Here is a 21,020-nt window from a genome sequence, read left to right as displayed (position 1 = left end):
ACGACTCCAGTGCCACGGAGGAGCCGTCTCTCGCGTGCACAGCATTCTCCTGAAGACCCCCGAGGCCACGTCGACCCCAAGGCCTCGGGCTGCCGTCTGAGGCCCATGGACCACATCAGACAAGCTAGAGGCTGCGTCTGCCACTGCACACCTGTGTATCACACGGTCACTACAGGGAATCAGCTACAACAAGCCACTTCCTGTACGTGCTGGTACCCAGAGCCTGGCCTCTGGGAGGATGCTCACCGAGGAGATTAAGAAGCCACCTGAGGAAGCACTTGGTCATCACTTTCATCACGCAAATGGGAGCGTGGATGGACGGGATACGCCGTGTGCAGGTCTTGCGGAAGGCAGGGGCTGTTCAGTTAAGACACTGCATCTCCAGGTCCCACTGCTACCTTCTAATGGGCACCTGTCACAGGCCAGGAACTGTACGCACGGCCCCTTGTTTGATCCTGACAGTAAACCTGCCAAGTACGTTTATCCGGCCAAGAGGCAGATGAGAAAATGAAGGCCCAAAGTGGACCCCAGTCCGTCAGGACGTGACAGAGCCGGACGCTGACCAGTCTGAACCCCGCACTCTCTTTTCTGCACACTTCTTGGTCACAAGGCAAGCTTCTCCCTTAAGCGAAGGCCGAGAGAGACCCGGCAGACGCCTTCTGCTGACCTACTCCAGAAGCGCTGTGTCATTTGTCAAGGCGGCCCCCGAGATAGGTGGGCCCCAGGTGCTGGGCCCTCGCGCTCCTGCTGCAGTGTACCTGCCTGCCTCCCAGGCCGCCCCTGCCCCCAGCAGGCCCCACAGGGGCTGCGTCCAGCGTGGCCGGCCGGCAGGGGCAACCGTGTGGCAGGGGTGACAGAGCGCAGCCCTCGGCGTGAGCTGCTGCCTCCAGGCCTCCCTCAGACAGCGGGGCCTTTGTGTGCCGCCGGCTGGCAGGGCTCCCTGGCAGGGCCTTAGCCTCCTGGCCGGCACATTCCTGCTTAAGTGGAATCATCACATCCGCGGCTTCCTCGGCGGCCTGTCCCGGTGAGTCTGCTCAAAGACATGGTTTACTGGACCCTCGAAGCACTTCCTAGCACCTCCCCAACATGGAGCTTTTCCTCAGAAAGACCTTGGAGGGCAGACAGCTTCACGGGGGCAACAGGCGGCAGGGCCGGGAGAACGACGAGAGAGGGGCAGGAGGGCCCCTCCGGCCCTAACCAGCCAGCAGGACGGGAGCATCCCTCCAAGCACCAGCCAGGGAGAAGGAGGACCCACGGCGCCCTGGAGGATGGGCACCAGGGCGGGAGTCGGGAGACCGGGTTTCTGGGGCTGGCTCTCTGTGGGTCTTTGGGCAAAGTTAGTTAATGTTTCTGGGCCTGTCCCTTTACCTGTGATGCAGGAGGGTCGTCCTCAGATGTGAAGAGAACGCTCGAATTCTGCCCTTCCTTGTTTACCCGAAAAGGTTAGTCAAGCACCAAGAGGCATGTGGACACTCACCGGGCCCTTGGTGACCAACCACTCCTGGGGCAGCTTCCGCTGAGAAGCAGAGGTGGGATTAGTGCAGAGCGAAGGGTTAAATAGTTCTTGGATTAGTTTAGGTCTGGAATGAGAGCAAACCCTGCTGCCACTCCCCCAGAAATGCTGGGAGCTCATTAAAATACCATAAAGTCACCGAAAGTGAACCAAACCTGGCATTCTAACTAATTAACAAAGAAGAGGGTCTTTTTCTTCTATTCCTGGGGAGATAACTGAGCTCAAATTCTTCAACTGGCCAGTTCTCCTGTGAGAACACACACACTCTTTCCCACGGAGGGTGGAAGTCAGAAGCGCCCTTTCCCCACCCAGCCGTGCGTCTGACAGACCACGTGCTGCTTCTCCCGAATTCCCCAGGCAGCCCTGGGTACCCTGTCCCCGCAGGGCGGACGATGCTGCTTCTCCCGAATTCCCCGGGCAGCCCTGGGTACCCTGTCCCCGCAGGGCAGACGTCTGCCTCCCGCTCTCTCATTTTCCCGGCCTTCCGCGCTTTACAGAATCCTGAGGAACGGTTCAACCACAAGGTAAGAAGACCCAGTAATGCCCAGGACAACAAATTAACCGAACGGGAAAGCCAGGGTTGGGAGGGTGAACCTACCAGGTCACCGCAACTTTAATTAAACCCAAGGCTGAGGATTAAAACAAACAAGACTGGGCCGGGCACGTCTGGGCTGTGCTGCAGCCATTTACTGACATATACCTGCCAGCCTTTCCACAGGAGCCGACCTCCAGGGTGCCATTCCGACCACCCTAGGCCTCGGCGGCCACACCTTCCTCTGAATTCCCAAGACAGCCGACACCTGCCGCAGTCACACTGGCACCAGGTGGAGGTGGCAACTCGTCCTGTTAGACAGCTTTGGCCACAGATCCCTGTGTACAAACATGTCTGTCTCTCCACCTGGATTGCCGTCACCTCCGGTGCCAGAGCAATGTACTCAACCTCTCAGTATTCAGGCACTTTCCAATCTCCTACCTCCGTGGCCTAATCCAGGCTACCATATGCTGCCATGCCCCAACCTGTGCCCACGGCAGACAGCACTAATCTATCCCAGCATTCCTTGGCACTGAATCTCACATCCTTTGTCAGCACAGGGTTAGGCAAGGCACTACTGATGGGAGCTGACGCTTAGAATAAAACCAATCTGCAATGCTTAGTCCAGTGGTTCTGCAGTGGGGACAATTTTGCCCCCCAGGGAACATTTGGTAACAATGTCTAGGGGCCTTTTTGGTTGTCACAACTGCAGGGGGAGGGTGCTGCTGGCATCGAGTGCGTAGAGGCCCGGATACTGTGAAGCATCCCATAATGCTCGGGACAAACTCCCCCCCCCCCATAAAAAAAAACAAACAGAGAATGGATATCCAGCCCCAAACCGTCAGTGGTGCCAAGTTTGAGAAACCCTGGCTTCGTCCGACAAACAGGTAAAGTAACCATATAATTCATCATGCAAACGGGAGCGCTTCTGAAAGGGAGAGAGGGCAGTGTTAGTACTAACTGCAAGACGGCAGGCGTAAATCAGGACTTACAGGCAAACCAGAGCATTTAAGAGATGAAAGACGGAGGGAGGTCCCTAGGAGAAGTCAAAGAGCTCATCTCATAAAACTCTCCAGACAAAGTCACCAACTCCCCTATTTGGCAGAATAAATGCTACTATGTCATAAGCCACGGCCAGCTCAGGGAGGAAATCTTTTTCTAGTTCCTGTTTAAAGAAAAAGCAGAAAAGGAACTGTCTGGCTGTGGCTTTTAGCACGGAAGTGTCAGAGAACAGACCTGTGTTCCCCTAAGCCAGAGGGGCAGCATGTGCTTAATAAGTAAGACACGCTCTCCAAAAGAGAGCCACTGATTCTAACAGCCTGCAGACCCCAAGGCTCCACTGTCCATACCTGACTCAGGGCAGGCACCAAAGGCTCCGCTCGAGAACTTCCTTTACTGGCGAACCATCTTGTCCTAACAGGGGCAACTTCTGTTAATTAACTTCCTCCCTGTCCCAAGAACAAGAAATCTGTTGCTGATTGCTTTGCGGGTCAACTGTGTGTGACAAGAGGGAACTTGGAAACGTCCTCGGTCAACATGGGGGCTGAAGAGCTGCACCGGGTCTAACATGGAGCAGAAACGGGCAAAAACTTCTCAGATTGAAGTTTAGAAAGTACACGGACCCAGCACCCACCCAGGTAATTTTAAAAAAGCAACAAGACCTTAGGTTTCCTGTGCCTACAGATGTCCAAAAGATGAAAACACCCACCCATTCACCCTCATAACTTGGGGTGGCTCCTCAGTTCCCATCAAGGCCATTCCATTATGGCCAAGACTTCCTGATCAACACACAGGAAAGCTCCAGTCCTCTGCAAGCTCCTTTTTTTTTTTTTCCACAATTATATCCAACCTATAGCGCTGACTTTTGCCCCTCAAAATTCTTTGTGGTTGTTGAACACACAATAATTGGGCGAAATCTCTTTGGGAAGAAGTCCCACAGATTGTCAGAAAAAAGGCTGGCAGTTCAGTTCCAGAGACTCCGACTCCTGGCACCATGCTGTCCATCACCACATTATTCTTATCATAATGGCTTGGGAAGAAGTGAAAAATCCCACTTGCTAGAAAACCTTTCAGGTCTGGGATCCAAGTGTGGGAACATGCCCTAACTCAGTCGTGCGGAGCTCAAGAATACTCCAGGGTGCACTTCCTGCATGAGGCCAATTATGAGAGCAAGGAGAAAACTGACTCATAACCTCTAGAGACAGACTCAGGCTCTTCCGGAATCCCACAGAATGTTCTCCTACCAGACTGTTCTAGCTAGCACTCTGAAACAGACATCCTACTTTAAAACTAAAGGGCTGGCTTCTTCAACGAATTTTGATAGACGTGAACATGAGCCAAAGGGTAGGCCAAACGTGTACAACCTACGTAATTCACCAAGCTTGGCAAGGAAACACCTTCCACAGCACTGTGTGGATGGTACAAGACAGACCCACACGTTGCCACTTTAAACCACTAAACCAGGGACAAAGTTGTTAATACGATAAGACTCATCACCACCACAGCCTAGATTGACTACAAAGTTTAAGAAAAAAAAAAAAAGGATGCCCACGTAATAGGACGTGAAAAACCACTATCCCTACAAGATATGAGAACATAGCCCTGTGCTAGGGAGTTGACTAAGCTCTGAGAATATAAAGGCAACCTGGGCCCAGTCCACACCTAAGTCAAAGTATTACCAGGGCTAGCCCAGACATCCTCCCAGGCTGGCAGTAATGCTTCAGTCGTGCCTTTAACAAAAGACTGGAGACTTGCCAGCTATTGCAGGGCAGATGGAACAGGCGTGGCGGCTTCAGGCAGAGAGGCCTACTGGAGAAATGTAAGCCATGTAGCCAGCAAGTTGGAGAGGTAGGCAGCAGGCCAATTACAAAGGGCACCGTATGCTGCTGGAGGGTTTAAGGGTTATCCCTGGGGCAATTGAGGAGACTTTTCAAGAGTTCAAATCGGGGGTTTGATCAGATTTGCATTCCAGAAAGACGACTCTCTGATAGAAGCACAGCGAGAGGGCTCTATTAAGAGCAAAGGTTAAGAGGCACAGCAATAGTACAGGCAAAAAATTGTAGAGGCCTGAACTAAGGCCAGGGCCACAGAGACAAGAGGGGGAAGGAGGTCAGAAATGTTAAAAGAGCTAAAATCTATAGAGAGCGCTGACTGGCTTGGAAAAAGGGGGGAGAGAGAAAGCGGACAGTGTAAGGGGAGCCAGGTTCCAGGCTTGGGTGACTGGGTGGATGGAGAGATGGCAGCCGGAAGCAAGTGGCTGGCAGCAATCAGCTAACAGAGCCGGTCCTCAGCTGGAAAGTGATGGCGAAACCACTCGAGTGGATGGGCCATGGTCCAGAGGACGAGACCTTGAGAAGCACCAGGTGTAACGGGGGAGAAGCATGCAGATGGGCAAGGCAGAGATTAGGGGAACCAGAGAGTCACAGGAAGGAAGCGCTTTCAAAAGGAAGTGGGTAAGACTGTCCAATCCTGGGAGAGGTTAAGTAAGATAAGAGCTCAGAACTCCACAGAAGGGAGGGTGGCCTTTGTCACACAGAATGGGGTGCAGGGCAAGGAGTGTGGCTGAGAAGAGTTGAACAGAGGTGGTAAGCACGGATACTTCCTCTAAAAAGCTCCACTATGACGGGGGAGAGAGAGCAGAGACAACCTACAGTAGGGCACAGAATCCAGGAGAGACTTTGTGTGTTTTTTTTTTTTTTAAAGATGTGAAAACTCAAGCATGTTTCCAAACTGTGTAGAAGAGAAGAGGTGAAAAGAATGAAGGAAAGGAAGTAACTGGTGGAAGAGGGGGCCTGGAAGTCAGAGGACTGGCACAGGAGCTCCTGACAAGAATGAGAAATTGGGAAAATAATTAGGAAATGCATTTTTTCAAGCTTCTTGAACATTCTATCAACATACAAACATCTCCTTTGATAGCCGCTGGTCTTGACTCTCACGCAATGGCTTACAGACCTCCACAATGCACGGCCCCTTCACCAGGGCCATCAACACCAATGCAGCCACAAGATCACCGTGAAGGAGCACCTGCAAAGATGCCAACAAGGCTAGAGGTAAAGACTCAGCCCCTGGGAAGGCCACGGCGCTCACCTTGCATCATACTCCTGTAGGCGGTGTCTGTGATGGCGTAGATGTGGGGAGGCATCTCATGTCTCTTCTTGCCCTTATACATTTCCACGATCTCTTCGGAGTAGATGGGCAGGTTCTTATAAGGGTTGATGACCACACAGAACAGGCCTGAGTAGGTCTGAAAGAAAAGAGCGGCAAACAGGAATGGGTTAGCAAGTCTGATTCTCAACGTCGGGCACACTTTGCGGCAAAATGCCTGCTGCCTCTAAGGACCCCGAGTCAGCCTGATGTGAAAGCCCCCCCTGGAGCCCCCGGTTCTCCGGGCCCCACTCCGGCAGACCTGCCGAGGCGCTGGGGCACCAGCACCATCTCTGCTCTTTCAGTTGAGGGGAGCCTCCCTCGACTGCAAGACTGCTGCCAGCCGTGCACGCTGACAAGCGTGTGCAGCGGGCGAGATCTGGGGCAAGCTTCGTGGACAGTAGGAGTCCAGTTACGAAACTCAGATCCAAGGACGATAAAGATGTGTTTGGCATCGTGAGAGATGCACAAAGGGAAAAGGATTCGGCTGCAGCAAGCAAACGGTGTGGAAATACAAATTATTCTACCCTTAAGGACCCTCTGAGATATTCAAGCCTAAACTTTCCCAGCACTGGGAAAGACTCATGGCACTCCTCAACCATCTAGGATGCTTTGTGGGATGACAGATCGCTGACAGATACTTCTCTCCCTGGAACCTTCCAGAGACACTCACATGAAAATCTCTAAAAAACTTAAAGACCGGGGCTTCCCTGGTGGCGCAGTGGTTAAGAATCCACCTGCCAGTGCAGGGGACACGGGTTCAAGCCCTGGTCCGGGAAGATCCCACATGCCGCAGAGCAACTAAGCCCGTGCGCCACAACTACTGAGCCTGTGCTCTAGAGCCCACGAGCCGTAACTACTGAAGCCCGTGCACCTAGAGCCCGTGCTCCGCAACAAGAGAAGCCACTGCAATGAGAAGCCTGCACACTGCAACGAAGAGTAGCCCCCGCTCGCCGCAGCTAGAGAAAGCCTGTGCGCAGAAACAAAGACCCAACGCAGCCAAAAATAAAAGAAGATAAAATAAAAATAAATTAATTAAAAAAAAAAACCAAAAAACAAACTTAAAGACCACTTTCATGTCCCCTGTGAGCCTTCTCCAAGACTCAGGTCTCCTCTTGAAGGGGAACCCAATTCGTCAACACTCCACGTGAGGCTCCCGAGAATACACCCGATACCCCAAGTCTGAGATGACCAGGTTAAAATCAGACCCCAGAGTCAAACCTCAGCAAGGGCAAGTTTCTTAACCTCCCTCTCCCTCCATTTCTCAATCTGTAAAATGGGCACACGCAGACTAGTTGATCCTCACTGAGTGGTTATGCGGATCACAGCACCCAGCACAGCCATGGAGAGAGGCTCAGAGTAGGTCAGGAAAGCAGTTTCTGGTGGCAACGGTCTAGACAGATCTGCCTTTCTTCAGTGTCCTCTTTTTCTAATAATAATAATTTCCCCACTATTTTTTTTTTTCAAGATCCTTCTCCCCGACAAGGAAAAAAAGACAGACTCCTAATAGCTGGACGAGACCCCCTGAGACCACCCAGGTGACGGGTGCTCATTGTGGGGGGACAGCTTTCTTTAGGTAGCTGGAGCAACCCAAGCACCTTCTCCCTAGGGAAACAGGCCACAGGCCCAGAAGAAGCCAGGCAAAGCGAGGCCCAGAAGCCGTGACTCACACCTGCAGCCCCGACTGTTGAGTGATGGCTGAAGGCCACGAGGCAGTTCCTGGCAGAGCTGGGAGCAGACCTAGGTTCCACAATCCCCCCAGTGCAGACCTCCTTGGTCATGGAAGCTGGTTCTCCAAACTCCTCACATCTTTTTGCTTCCCTTGCTACAGGTGGCCTCGACCCTCACTGTCCACAGTGTTGCCCCCCGATCCAACAGCAGGCAACATCTGAGGGGCTGGGTGTGTGTCAATCCAGTCCCTTCCACCCTGCCCACTCCAGTCTCGCCAAAACTGAGGGTGGATCTTGTGGCTGAATCCAAAGACAGGGTCCACACAGGAACCAGTCGGGAGCACAGAGGCCCTTCCCAGCACTGGCCAAGGGCTACAGGTCTTGGACTTTTCAAGCAGAAGTCAGGCTGAAAGCAGAACTCGGGAAGGACCCACCAACCACGCACCGGCCCCCGTGCAAAAGAGCAGATGACCTTGGAAATGAACAAGGGTGCCTGACTGCCTCTTCTGCGTGGAGGAGGGGACGCAGGGCCCTGAGTTTCCTTCTTCCTGGGATAATCAGTCAATTGTTCTCCCTCCAACTACTTTCTTCAGGAGGTACCAGGAAAGCTCTGAAGCAAAGAAGTCTGCACGAGGTGTTGGCAACCTGCAGCTCAGGTATTATGGGAAGACGGGAGCACGGCGGGAAACCTCTGGTTTTCCCTCCATGACTGTCGGGTGGGGCTGAGATAGCAGGCCAGGGAGCAGCGAGGTCATCCCAGGAGCTCAGAAACAAGTGAGCTTTGTTCCTGGGGTTTGAGAAAACCCACACTCTAGGAACTCCAGCCCGATGAAAGCGAAGGACAACGTGGCCACACGTTTAGGGCGTGCCACGGGGCCAGATGTTTGGAAACAGCTGGTGGTGACGGCAGAAGGGGCCTGGGTTTTACTAGGACAAGCCTTTCTGACAGCTGGGTGGGCAGATGGTCCCATGGGGGGGTTCAAGAGGACCTCAAAGTTCTCTGGGCTAATCCCATCAAATCAGTGGATGATGAAACTAAGCCCCGAGGAATGAGCACTGCAGCTCAGGTGGGAGGAAGGGGCTGTACTGTGAGCTCATCCTGCTGGAGGCCCGTGGAGGCGCAGACACTGAACAAGTGGCTCTGCTCCCACACGGCCACACCAGGGAGCTGCTCCATTCACGGGCCACAGAAGCTCTTTGTGCCCGACTGCCCCCTGCCCCCGGGCCTCCCCCCACCAAAGAAACAGACAGAGCAGCTGTGGCGCAGAATTAGCCACGCTCCCCACAACGCCAGGCAGACACACCGCACAAAGGCTCCCGGGGTCGCAATTTGGAACAGCGTGTGCAGAGAGAGGGCCTGAGAATGAGGCAGCACCCCCTGCCCAGGCAGCCCCATCGAGCGGCTCTGATCTCCCCGCAGCTCTGCACCTGCTGGGGGTCTCCATTAGGGCAACTGCACAGACAATCGACTTCCTTTTGGTGAGGATGCCAAGGAGGAGGCTGGACCGAAGCAGGAGGATCTGCGCACGGGAGATGCCAGCAAAGAAGCAAAAACGGGAGTTAAGGCCTAACGCCTCCAGCTGAGGAGTTCTGGAGAAAAGGCTCTGGTCCTGCCCACGAGTTGTAGGCGCAGGTCCATGCCTGCCTAGAGTAAAACCCACGCTCTGAGAAGCAACTAACGTCAAATGCACTTTCCTAATATTTCTGTTTGCAGCCAGCTGATAGGCAAGTGCAGGCAGGCCACCGACTTGTTTCACACTCAGCAATGCTCTAACAGGACCCCAGCTGAACAGCGACACCCATAAAAGGCCGAGCAGAGGGTCGGAATTACCTTCACCTACGACAAAAGGGAGCAGCTACAGAGCCGAGGCTCTCCGCGACCCCAGGGCTGGCTGGTGCTTTACAATGCTTTCACGACTCCTCATAGATGAGGAAGTGAGGCCCCACGTAGCCATGTCAAATGGTCAGGAAGGGCCAAGACTGGAACCAGATCCTGGAGGCTCCAATTCCCATGACCTGAATCACTCTGCTTTGCTGAGCAGGACCCATTTCTTAGAGCCAGCGGAGTGGTTCTAACGTAAGCAGTTGAGGATGCCAAGGGGAGAGTCCCACTCCCAGACAACAGCACTTAGCTCCCATCTCCCCTCCACAGACAAGCAATGCTTCCTTTAAGGCTGTTTGTTTTTCTGCAGGTCACTAATGCTGAATTTAAGTGGTTAATACCCCGAGGGACAGGGGCTTTTAATTTGGTCCATACAATATTTTCATCAAGAAAGACAGAGATACTGAAACCCGAGTTCCAGTCTCAGGCCTGCCAGCACCTGGCTGTGTGACTCTGCATAAGTCCCTTGCCCTCTCTGGGCCTCAATCCTTCCCACCTGCCATATCAGAAGCCTGGGCGAAGCTGGTCTATAAAGGAGGACTTTTCCACTTAACACCAGTCAGTGTATCTCCTTCTCGGCAGGTCCTCCCTCCCGCCTACAGCCCCACTCACTTATGTAAATAAGCCCTGGAGCCTCCCTCCCGTGCAGAGCCCGCCCACTTTATGTAGATGAGCCCTGGAACCTCCCACCCGTGCAGAGCCCGCCCACTTTATGTAGATGAGCCCTGGAACCTCCCACCCATGCAGAGCCCGCCCACTTTATGTAGATGAGCCCTGGAACCTCCCACCCGTGCAGAGCCCCGCTCACTTACGTAGATGAGCCCTGAGTAGTAGCGCTCCTTGAGGTTGTGCAGCACCGAGGCTTCGTTGAGGCACGTGAGCTCCGCCATGTCCTCCACCTTGGAGAACTTGGGTGGGTTCATCTTCTGGATATCATCCTTGTTCACCTTCACCTTCTTCCCGTTCTCCACCAGCTCCACGATGGCCTCCTCACCCATCTCTTCCTTGAGGCTGGCGGGCTCAAAGCCACTCTTGTCTGAAGGCACCCATACCAGCTTCTTGGCAGCCCAGTCGGCCTGGGCCAGCGGGTTATTGATGAAGTTTTTATCCACATAGAGATACTTATCGGCAGCTTGCTGCGCCATGGTGACTTAGAGCCAGGACCGGGAGAAAAAAAGGATACAACGTTAGCTACAACTATACCAGCCACAAAGAGATCACTCGCGTCATGTGTTTGCAAACTGTACAGCATTATAGTAAGTAAAATTATATATAACCAGATCGTACAATTTGTCAAAATTTTCTCGCCCTCTACTTTCGGGAGAAAGGTGTACATCACTGAAAAAACAAGTTGATATCAGAGATTCTGTAAGGAATTAATGGTAAGATGTATCCCAGGATTGATGCACAAACAAATCTATAAACAACGATTGTGCCAAATGATATGCATAATAAGTCTCAGACAGATGTAATTAGAGTCACACTAAGCTATACCTGCTAAGGCAGGAAAGTGACCACACAGTTTAAGAGGACTTCCAACAAGAACGCATTTCTAGTTAACCCAAAAAAGGCAACTGACTACAAGTGCACAGAGTGGAAGCCTCCAGTTTAAAAAACTTTTTCCTATTTCACGGACTCAACCAAGAGAAGAAAACACAACACCAATATGTTGCCAACAGATTTTAATTCCATCGCCCCAAGAAATAAGGCGAGAAGAAAAGAAGTCAGGCTCCAGGACACATCCTGGAGAGTAATGAGTGCTTCCCTTCTGAGGCACTAATGTAAAAAGGCAACGCTCATAATTTATGGGCGAGGAGAACATAAGTCCATGTGTGTTTGCCTTTTTTGAAGCTGATTTGCAAAAGAAAGATAAAATAATGATCCCTCTTATCTGAGTGGTTTTATAGTTTATGAAATACCATCGCACACACTTCACTATCTCAGAAGATCCTCCTCCTAACAACTCTGTAAAGTGGGTAAAGTGCGTGTTATCATCCCATTTTACAGATGAGGAAACAGAAGCTCTCTGGAGGTAAGGGGTTTAGTCCAGAGTTACCTAAGAAGGACTCCTGGTCTCTGTGGTCTCCCATAGTCTAACCACAGTACTTATTCCTGCTCAGAGGCTCAGGCTGGGATCAGCGGGGAGGACAGCTGCTTTGAGTGAACCAAAAGCAGGACTAAGAAACCCTGGTCTAGGGACTTCCCTGGTGGCGCAGTGATTAAGAATCCACCTGCCAATGCAGGGGACACGGGTTCGAGCCCTGGTCTGGGAAGATCCCACATGCCCTGGAGCAACTAAGCCCGTGCGCCACAACTACTGAGGCTGCGCTCTAGAGCCCGCGAGCCATAACTACTGAGCCCGCATGCCACAACTACTGAAGCCTGCTTGCCTAGAGTCCGTGCTCCACAACAAGAGAAGCCACCGCAGTGAGAAGCCTGCGCGCCACAACAAAGGGTAGCCCCTGCTCCCTGCAACTAGGGAAAGCCTGCGCGCAGTAGCGAAGACCCAACGCAGCCAAAAAATAAATAAAAAATAAAAATTAAATTAAATTAAATTAAATTAATAAAAGAAAAAGAAACCCTGGTCTAGGACAGAGCCAGCCCACAGCCACCAGAGGAACAACCCAGAAGCTCATTGACTAGCTCATGACACCGGGAAGCTTTTCCCTTGTGAGATCAAGGCTCCCTCCCCAGGCCCAGGAAGCCAGGAGGACCCCAGATCCAAAGCCAGAGTCTCACAGTCTTTCATGCTTCCTGATCCCAACAGGAATTTGGATGCCAAGGAGGCTGAAGGCTTGGGAGGCAGAGAACAAAAGCGAAAGTCTGGGCTGCCCAGGCCTTCTTATCTGGGCTCATTAAATGGTTTCCAGATCAAGGCTGAGGGGCTCCCCTGGACTCACTCCAGGAGAGGCTGTTTTCTAGGAAGTCTGCCAGCTCCCACCCACCACAAGGGAAGGCAAAGCCAAGCGGCAGGGCCTGGCAGCCTCCCCAGCGAGCTCAGCCAGGGGCTTTGTTTACGTTCGCAGCACAAGCAAACCCCGGCAGCCCCTCTGGGGGGACCAAGGGGCACCATCCACCTGCAAGGACCACCCCCAGAAGAAGCAGGCAGGGCCCAGAGTCAGGCAGCAGGAATGGGACGGCTGCAGACCACCTGGCCGGCCTCATCTTCCGGGTGGGTCTGGAGGCTAGACAGGCCCAAATCCAGCCGTCCTCACCTCCACACTGGCCAGTCCGTTCAAACAGATCAAAGGCTTCTCTGTGCCAGAGTAAATACCAGTTGTCTTCTGCCTCTCTGCCGTCCATCTGACCACGGGCCAGTCACCCTCTGCAAAGTCCTAGCACCCAGGGTCCCCAAACCGATCTCCCCAGTCACGTCACCACCGTGCTCTAGAGCTCGCAACAATCAGTGAGCACAGGGCCTCCCTGGCTGCTGGTTCCTCAGACTTGAAACCCGGAAAGGAGAGGACAATCTCCCATCGATATGCAAAAAGGGATTCACGTCAACCCTGTCCCCCAAAACCCCAAGTCCACTGCTCGTTAGGAGTTCCACCAACCCAGTCCAGTGAAGACACCCTTTACAAGATCACTCCAAGAGAAGGGGGGAAGGGGCCAATCATTAAGTACCTACCTACCAACATCAGGTTTGGTTTATTCCCAACCTCACCTAACCATCAGTCACCCTGGGGAAAAAAAGCTCTTATTTTCCCCAGTTTACAAATGAGGAAACAGTCCAGAGAGGGCAGGTCGCTTGCCCAGAGTTGCCCGGCCCAGTTATGGGCTAACCCAGATCTGCCTGGTCCCCAGGCCTGGCCTCTTCCCAGCACACTTGTGCCTGGGGTCTTGCGAAAGAAGTCAGGCCAACATTGGGGCTGGGCTGAAACTGTCAGTAAGCTGAGGGGAGCACGGGCGGTACAGGGGAATGCATCCCACAACATTCAGCAGATATTTACTGGGCATCATCAGGCAGCCAGGGAGGCTGAGAATGAGCCTTCCTTGTATGGACCATGTGGCCTGTCAAAAAGCAGAGCAGGGCTTCCCTGCTGGCGCAGTGGTTGAGAGTCTGCCTGCCGATGCAAGGGACGCAGGTTCGTGCCCCGGTCCGGGAAGATCCCACATGCCGCAGAGCGGCTGGGCCTGCGAGCCATGGCCGCTGGGCCTGCGCGTCCAGAGCCTGTGCTCCGCAACGGGAGAGGCCACAACAGTGAGAGGCCCGTGTACCACAAAAAAAAAAAAAAAAAAAAAAAAGCAGAGCGGGGTGAAATCCAACATTCTCACTCCCTCGGCCTGAGACCGTCAACAGTGAGTGATCCCTCAGGGATGGCACAACGACTTCTGGTCCTCATCAAACTCCAGTTCACCCCAGCAACTCCAACCCCGGGGGAACCTAGAGCAAAGAGTATGCGGGCTACCTCCAGGTTGCAGGCCCTGGGTGTTTGGCCTTTGGCCTACCCTGGGAATCTGGGTGAACGGCCAGGCCCTTTCATCAGTGAGCCTGCACTGGAGGCCATGAACATTGCAGCAGGTAGCAGGGGAAGACTCCACCCAACCCCCCACCTTCAGCTCCTGGTTCTACCCTACCTTCAGGCCTCAGTGGGGGAGCAGGGGGCAGGTACAGGCCAGCACTGTCTACCTCTGATAGCTATCTGAGATTTGCAGGCCAAGCCATACTTCCTATAAGAGGGAGGGGTACACCCTGCCCCCTCAGAGCTGAATCGGGCTGCAGCCCTCTGCCTCCAGCGAGGCCAAGCCACCCCCGGACAGTGGGTCTGAGGAGTCCCGACTGGCCTCAGCACCTCTCTCTGAGCAGGACTTTTCATTAAACACGGCTGCTTGACCAGGCCAAGGACAGAGCCCTTTGGTTTCAGCAACTCTGCCAGAATGATGTGCCCAGATCAATACATGGGGCTAGACCGGTGGGGAGAGCTGCAGAGGTCACGATAAACAATGGAGTTTCTATTCAAGAGCCTTCTCACCAGGCCTGGACAGGAACATCCACATTCAAGGATTTGGGGGCCACAGGGCAGCAGCGGAGCTCCTGTTTCCACCTGTGTCAGGTAGAGGCTCCTGGGCCCCAGTGGCTGCTGACTCTTGTGTGCCTGGCGGGGAAGCCAGCACACAGGTTAACTCTCACCTCTGAGGATGCAGGTGGAGCAAGCCGCCACCGTCCAGAGCTGTGAGCAATGAAGGAAGGGGCTTTATAGAAAGGACACCAGGGAGGTGACTGCCTGATTGCGGCCGCCAGCACCCGCCACTTCTCCCCGCCCTGTCTTGGAACCATGCTAAACGGCCTCTGAAATTTTTTAAAAACTGCGTGTAATAGAACAGTTTACAAGATGAAAGAAAAAGACGCACCACCAGATTCCTGACACTCTCCCCACAAAAATTAGTTTTCTCTCTTTTTTTTTTAATGGTCCCTTCTAGTCCCAGCTCATAGAAACACTTGATTTTTAACTATCTCAGGCAGGGAGTTTCACATTTTGTATTTTCTCTCCTCACTCTGACCACTTCCCCACAGGGCCATAGTCCGCTTCTTGATGGTTTTTATCCAAATGCTTCATTGTTACAGGGGACAAAGCAGAGGCTCTGAGAGGAAAGTAACCTGTTGTTGACACAGCTGGGGGCGAGGAGGACTCGAACCCAGGACCCCTGACCCCAAAGCCTCATTAGTGATCACTTTTAATGGCTGCATGATATTCCAAAGTGATTTTTAAAAAAAATACCGCTTACTAGCTCTTTTCCTCTTATCTAATGGACCACCTTGACATAAGTTCTCAAATGGAGTTATGGGAGCAAAGGAACATCTGTCCGGGTGTTTTTCTGGCCCCCGAGGGTACACTGGTGTGCACGGCCACTTGGGCAGGGTACCCACGTGGCAGCAACGACACCAGCACTAAGAAAACTGTCTGCAGGAAAGCGCTCGTGACTCAGATTAGGGAACCTCAGAAGTCCTGGGAAGCTGTGGGACTCAGCAGGCCAGCAACGGGTTAAGGAGAAAGGAGGCGGCTCTGGCCCATTGGAGATCAGATCAGGCTAAAGCCAGCCCTTTCCATGCCGGCTTCCTGTGGGTGCCAGTCCAACTCCAAGAAACCCAAGTCGTTGCCTTTTTAGGCCATAATCGAGAGGACACAACCAGAGGCTAAATTAGGATTCTCAGGAAATGATGAAACTGAAAGTAGATAGGTTGACCAAAAACCTCTGCTTTCAACACAAAATGTCATTCCTGGATTCTTTGCCTTCTCCCCTCCCCCCCAAAGGTCCATTTGGATCTTGTACTCCTTCCTGTTTTCCGAAGGCATCCTCTCCCTCCCCCTCCCTCCTTCTTCCCCTCCCTCCCCTTGGTTGGTTCTCTTTGTACTTGCTTGTGTGCTTGTTTGGAAAAGAATCTGCGAGCCCCTTAGAGACATAATTTATGGTACTAGGACAAATCAGTGGTCCAGACACTGTGAGCTTTTCCGTTCCTAGACGGTAGGATTTATGTAGCCTTCCACGGGCCAACTTCTAGGCTTGGAGCTTTCAAAGTCATCACAACTCATCTTAAAGCTACCATCTTAACTCATCTTAAAGTAATGAGAGCCTGCTACTGAGCTCTCCATTTTCTCACTCAGTCCTCACAATCATTTCCTAAGGGGTATGTCATCATATTCATATGACAGGTGGGGGAAATGAGGCTCAGACAGGTCACAAAAGCCAGGTTCAAATTCAGAGCCACTCGGCTGCAAGGCCCTGCTCAGTTTCCACTTGACTTGAGACTGCCTTCCCGCGAGCTCTCCGTGGCCATGGGGAGAACACAACCCTAGAACCCCGCTGGGGAAGCAAACCAGTGAAACGGACATTAATTATGCCAGCTCTAATTATGCCAGCTGGAGGCTGCAAACCCCATCCCCTTGTGCTGGTCTGTACAAGGGACTCTTCACATTTCCACCTTAAATCGGCGGAGCTAAAAGTAAGGTGAGGGCCGTGACCTTGGGGGAGCCATTCAAGTTCTCTGAGCCAAGGTTCCAGTTCAGAGACCCAGGCTGCCTCAACCCAGACAGCAGAGCCCTGTTCCAGCTCAGTCACTGATGTACGCAAGCAGGCCCCTTTAATTTTTTTTTTTAATCCCCACCCCCATCCCAGAGAGCACAGGTAAACAGGCCCCTTCTCTTTCTCCTTATAGTCATTGCTTTTGAGTGAAATTAAACTTTCGAGGTGCTTGAGTTCCATTGTTAAGGAAAAGAATTTGAAAAAGAATAGATACATGTATATGTATAACTGAATCACTTTGCTGTACACCTGAAACTAACACAACATTGTTAATCAACTATACTCCAATATAAAATAAAAAGTTAAAAAAGAAAAGAGCTGGGCTTCCCTGGTGGCGCAGTAGATAAGAATCTGCCTGCCAACGCAGGGGACACAGGTTCGAACCCTGGTCTGGGAAGATCCCGGAGCAACTAAGCCCGTGTGCCGCAACTACTGAGCCTGCGCTCTAGAGAACACAAGCCACAACTACTAAGCCCGTGTGCCGTAACTACTTAAGGCCACGTGCCTCGGGCCCATGCTCGGCAACACAGAGAAGCCACTGCAATGAGAAGCCTGTGCACTGCAACGAAGAGTAACCCCCGCTTGCTACAACTAGAGAAAGCCCGCACGCAGCAGCAAAGACCAAAATAAATTAATTAATTAATTTTAAAAAACAAAAAGGCCCAGGTGATTAATGGAAGACAGAAAGCAGCCACGCTGAGGGCAGGGCAGGGGGGAGCGCGTCCATGGCTGGGCCAGCTCACCCCATCGTACTGCAACCGTGTGCAGCAACGAAGACCCAACACAGCCACAAAATAAATAAATAAAATAAAAATTTTTAATTAAAAAAAGAGCCTATGAAAGCACCTGCTGAAGTAATACAGAAATTTTCAAACTCATAAGATTTACTTATTCAATCAACTAATACATACTGAGGCTCTACGTGCAAAAATACTGTGACAAAGGTGCAGAGGACCCAAGGAGCTTGTAATGTAGCGAGATGACAGGATAGACACATACCACTAGTGACAGTGCCAAGTTGGGACTTTACATAGAGTACAGAGTGGACAGAAAGCAAGCTCCTTGGTTTCCTCTCCCTTTCACAGCTGCACCCAGCACCAGATATGGTGGGGGCCCAACAGATAGGTTGGCTGTATGGGTGAAGAAGAAGTACTGCTGGCCCTTCAAATCCGCAGATTCCGCCAACCACGGATCAAGACTCCATGAAGGAAAACAGAGGAACAAGCAACTTGCTTGTAGGAACAGAGAAAGGGGTGATTCAATGGAAAACTTGGAAACTCAAGGCAGAGTTTCATGGAGGAGATGACATTTAAGCTGGGTCCCGGAAGATGGGTAGAATACTGATGGGGGAGGAGAAAGATGATCAAAAAATATTCCAGGCCAAGGGAGAAGGTATAGTTTTTCATAAACTATGAAATTATGTGATCAGTTAAAGCAAGGTTTCTCAGCCTCAGCACTGTGAACATTGGGGACCAGATAATTCTTTGCTGTGGGGCTTGTCCTGTGCATTGGAAGATGTTTAGCAGCATCTCTGACCTCTATCCACTGGATGACAGGGGCACTTGGTCCCCAGTTTTGACAACCAAGATTGTCTTCAGACATTGCCAAAGGTGGGGAGTGGGGGGAAACTGCACCCAGTTGAGAACCACTGATTTAAGGGATTAGTATGAACAAATATTGCATCAGGGACCCAGACCTCTCCTTAGTAAATCCTCTCCCAACTCTCAAGGGCACAAGCCAACTCTCAAAACAGAAGTCCTCAGAGTGAAATCATTCCCAGGACCCAAACAATGACCATCATGGATGATGCTGTCACTGAGGAAGGACTGTCCCTTGTAATACACTGTATTTTAAGGGATATGACCACTACTGGCCTGTACGTTAAATGCCCAGTTAAAAAAAATAAATCAGGCAAAGGAGGCTGATGTACTTCCCCAGACAGGACATGAATCTCCCTCAGAGCCTCCAACACGGCAGCCCAGGCAGTGATTCATAAGCAAAGTTCACCAGGATCAAGAGGCCCCGGTGACGGGCTTCCCTCGTGGCGCAGTGGTTAAGAATCCGCCTGCCAATGCAGGAGACATGGGTTTGATTCCTGGTCTGGGAAGATCCCACATGCCGAGGAGCAACTAAGCCCGTGTGCCACAACTACTGAGCCCACGTGCTGCAACTACTGAAGCCTGCACACCTAGAGCCCGTGCTCCACAACCAGAGAAGCCAGCGCAATGTGAGGCCCGTGCACCGCAACGAAGAGTAGCCCCCTCTTGCTACAACTAGAGAAAGCCCGTGCGCAGCAGCAAAGACCAAAATAAATAAATTCATTAATTAAAAAAAAAAAAAAAGAGGCCCTGATTAATGGAAGACAGAAAGCAGCCACATTGCGGGCAGGGCAGGGGGGAGCGCGTCCATGGCTGGGCCAGCTCACCCCATAGTCCTGGGAAATCCATCAAATGCTATTTACTGGATGGTTTTGGCAAATCAGAATTAGTCCCAGGGAGGGAATTCCCTGGCAGTTCAGTAGTTAGGACTCTGCACTCTCATTGCCGAGGGCACGGGTTCCATCCCTGGTCAGGGAACTAAGATCCTACAAGCCGAGCGGCATGGCCAAAAAAAATTTTTTTTTTTTTTGCGGTACGCGGGCCTCTTACTGCTGTGGCCTCTCCCAATGCGGAGCACAGGCTCCAGACGCGCAGGCTCAGCGGCCATGGCTCACGGGCCCAGCCACTCCGTGGCACGTGGGATCCTCCCGGACCAGGGGATGAACCTGTGTCCCCTGCGTCGGCAGGCGGACTCTCAACCACCACACCACCATGGAAGCCCATGGCCAAAAATTAAAAAAAAAAAAAAAAGATAAAAAGAAAAAAGAAAAAGGATTAGTTCCAGGGATGATACCCAGGTGAATGTTTCCCACCTACCAGAGGGACGTCTCCACCTGGTGGACCCACAAGCATCATCACACCTGAACTCCCCCCACCCTCGTCTCCCCAAACCTGCACTCTCTTCTAGGTCTCCATCTCCAGCTAAGACACTGTCCTTCTGGTCACCCAAGACAGTCACTGTAAATTCCTCCCCAGTGGATTAGCAAGCCCTCCACCAACCTCATGGCCAGCACCCCTTCCATACCAGGCCTGCCTCCAGTCCTTTCTGGGCTGTTACAGCTACTCCTTGCTGGTTCTTCTTCGAAGCCCTGCATCTTCCACCTCCTTCAAATCCAGCCTCCTCACTGCCTTCAGGATGACTCAGCAGCTCCATTTCTAGGCATGCTACTTTCTATTTTATTGATATTCTTAGCCCATCCAACAGTTCAAGGGCTCTGCGACTTCCCCCAAATCAAATCAAATCATCTCTGCACGGTGAGTAGGCCCTTGTGACCCTACCCATTGATCTCCTCTGTGCTCCTAGCCCTTCCTTTCCCCCTGCCCTCCCTTTGTGGTGCAGCCTAAGCCTTTCCCAGATCCTCATAAACAATTCCTTCACATCCCACTCTGCTTACGCCTCCGGGCCTTCGAAGAAGAGGTGTCCTCTGCACCAGGAACCCTCTCTCAAATAGCTCCACACTCCGTCCTCTGATAGCTGTGAAAAGACTTCCCTCACGTCCCTCCCCTCTGGGCTCTGTCCTGTATCCACTGCAGTAATCCAGCAGCTGGATTGTCATGATGTGCAGTTTTATCTGAGGACAGGGACCAGCTCTCATTCATCTTCAAACGTCTAGGGCAATGCCCGACTTGGAGCAGGTGCTCAGTTAAAGTTTCCTGAATGAATGAATAAGGAACAAGACGAAGAGGAGGCAGGAGGAGTAATGGGGAAGGTTTTCGAAGCGCTATGCAAAGAGGCCAGAGAGTACAAGAGCTGAAGTGACGGGGAGAGCAGAGCTGAAAGCACACACCAGGGTCGTAGCCACCTTATCTGTCTTCTTTGTTACAAAACCCGAGCCATTTGTGGACTAATTTTTATATCCCCCAAGCAAAAAGGGAAAGAAAGCATATTGGGGCTTTCAACCCACAAAGAGAAATAGTACTAAAGATAACTTACTGGACCCCAAGAAGCTCTGCATAAGGTTGAATAAACCATCTCAGTTTTCTGGAACCATCTAGCGCCCCCTGATTAACCAAGATGGAGGTGCCTACCATCTACCACCAGACAGAGCAGAAAGGACCTCAGCTGCGGTGGCGTGGCCTCTGCCCTCATTGGGAGCCAGGAAGAGCCCTGGGCCATGCTTCCTGCCTCTCCTGTCCTTGGTCTGCATCTGCTGAGCAA

At 52.1% G+C, this 21,020-nt stretch overlaps 1 protein-coding gene across 1 annotated transcript in view; it reads right to left on the bottom strand.

The window, feature by feature from the left end:
* Positions 1-21,020, bottom strand: part of MYH9 (myosin heavy chain 9) — a 92,666-nt gene that overhangs the window by 49,014 nt on the left and 22,632 nt on the right. The window contains exons 2-3 of the mRNA XM_079937549.1: positions 10,553-10,890; positions 6,132-6,288 (exon numbers count right to left, since the gene is read on the bottom strand). Of these exons, the coding sequence (XP_079793675.1) occupies positions 6,132-6,288; positions 10,553-10,885 (490 nt within the window). The 5' untranslated portion in view covers positions 10,886-10,890. The remainder of the gene's footprint in view (positions 1-6,131; positions 6,289-10,552; positions 10,891-21,020) is intronic.

This window comes from Stenella coeruleoalba (genome assembly GCF_951394435.1).
Source record: "Stenella coeruleoalba genome assembly, chromosome: 11".
In the NCBI taxonomy this organism is placed as follows: Eukaryota; Metazoa; Chordata; class Mammalia; order Artiodactyla; family Delphinidae; genus Stenella; species Stenella coeruleoalba.
The sequence above is the reverse complement of the archived record's forward strand: the minus strand, read 5'-3'. Positions and strand labels throughout refer to the sequence as shown.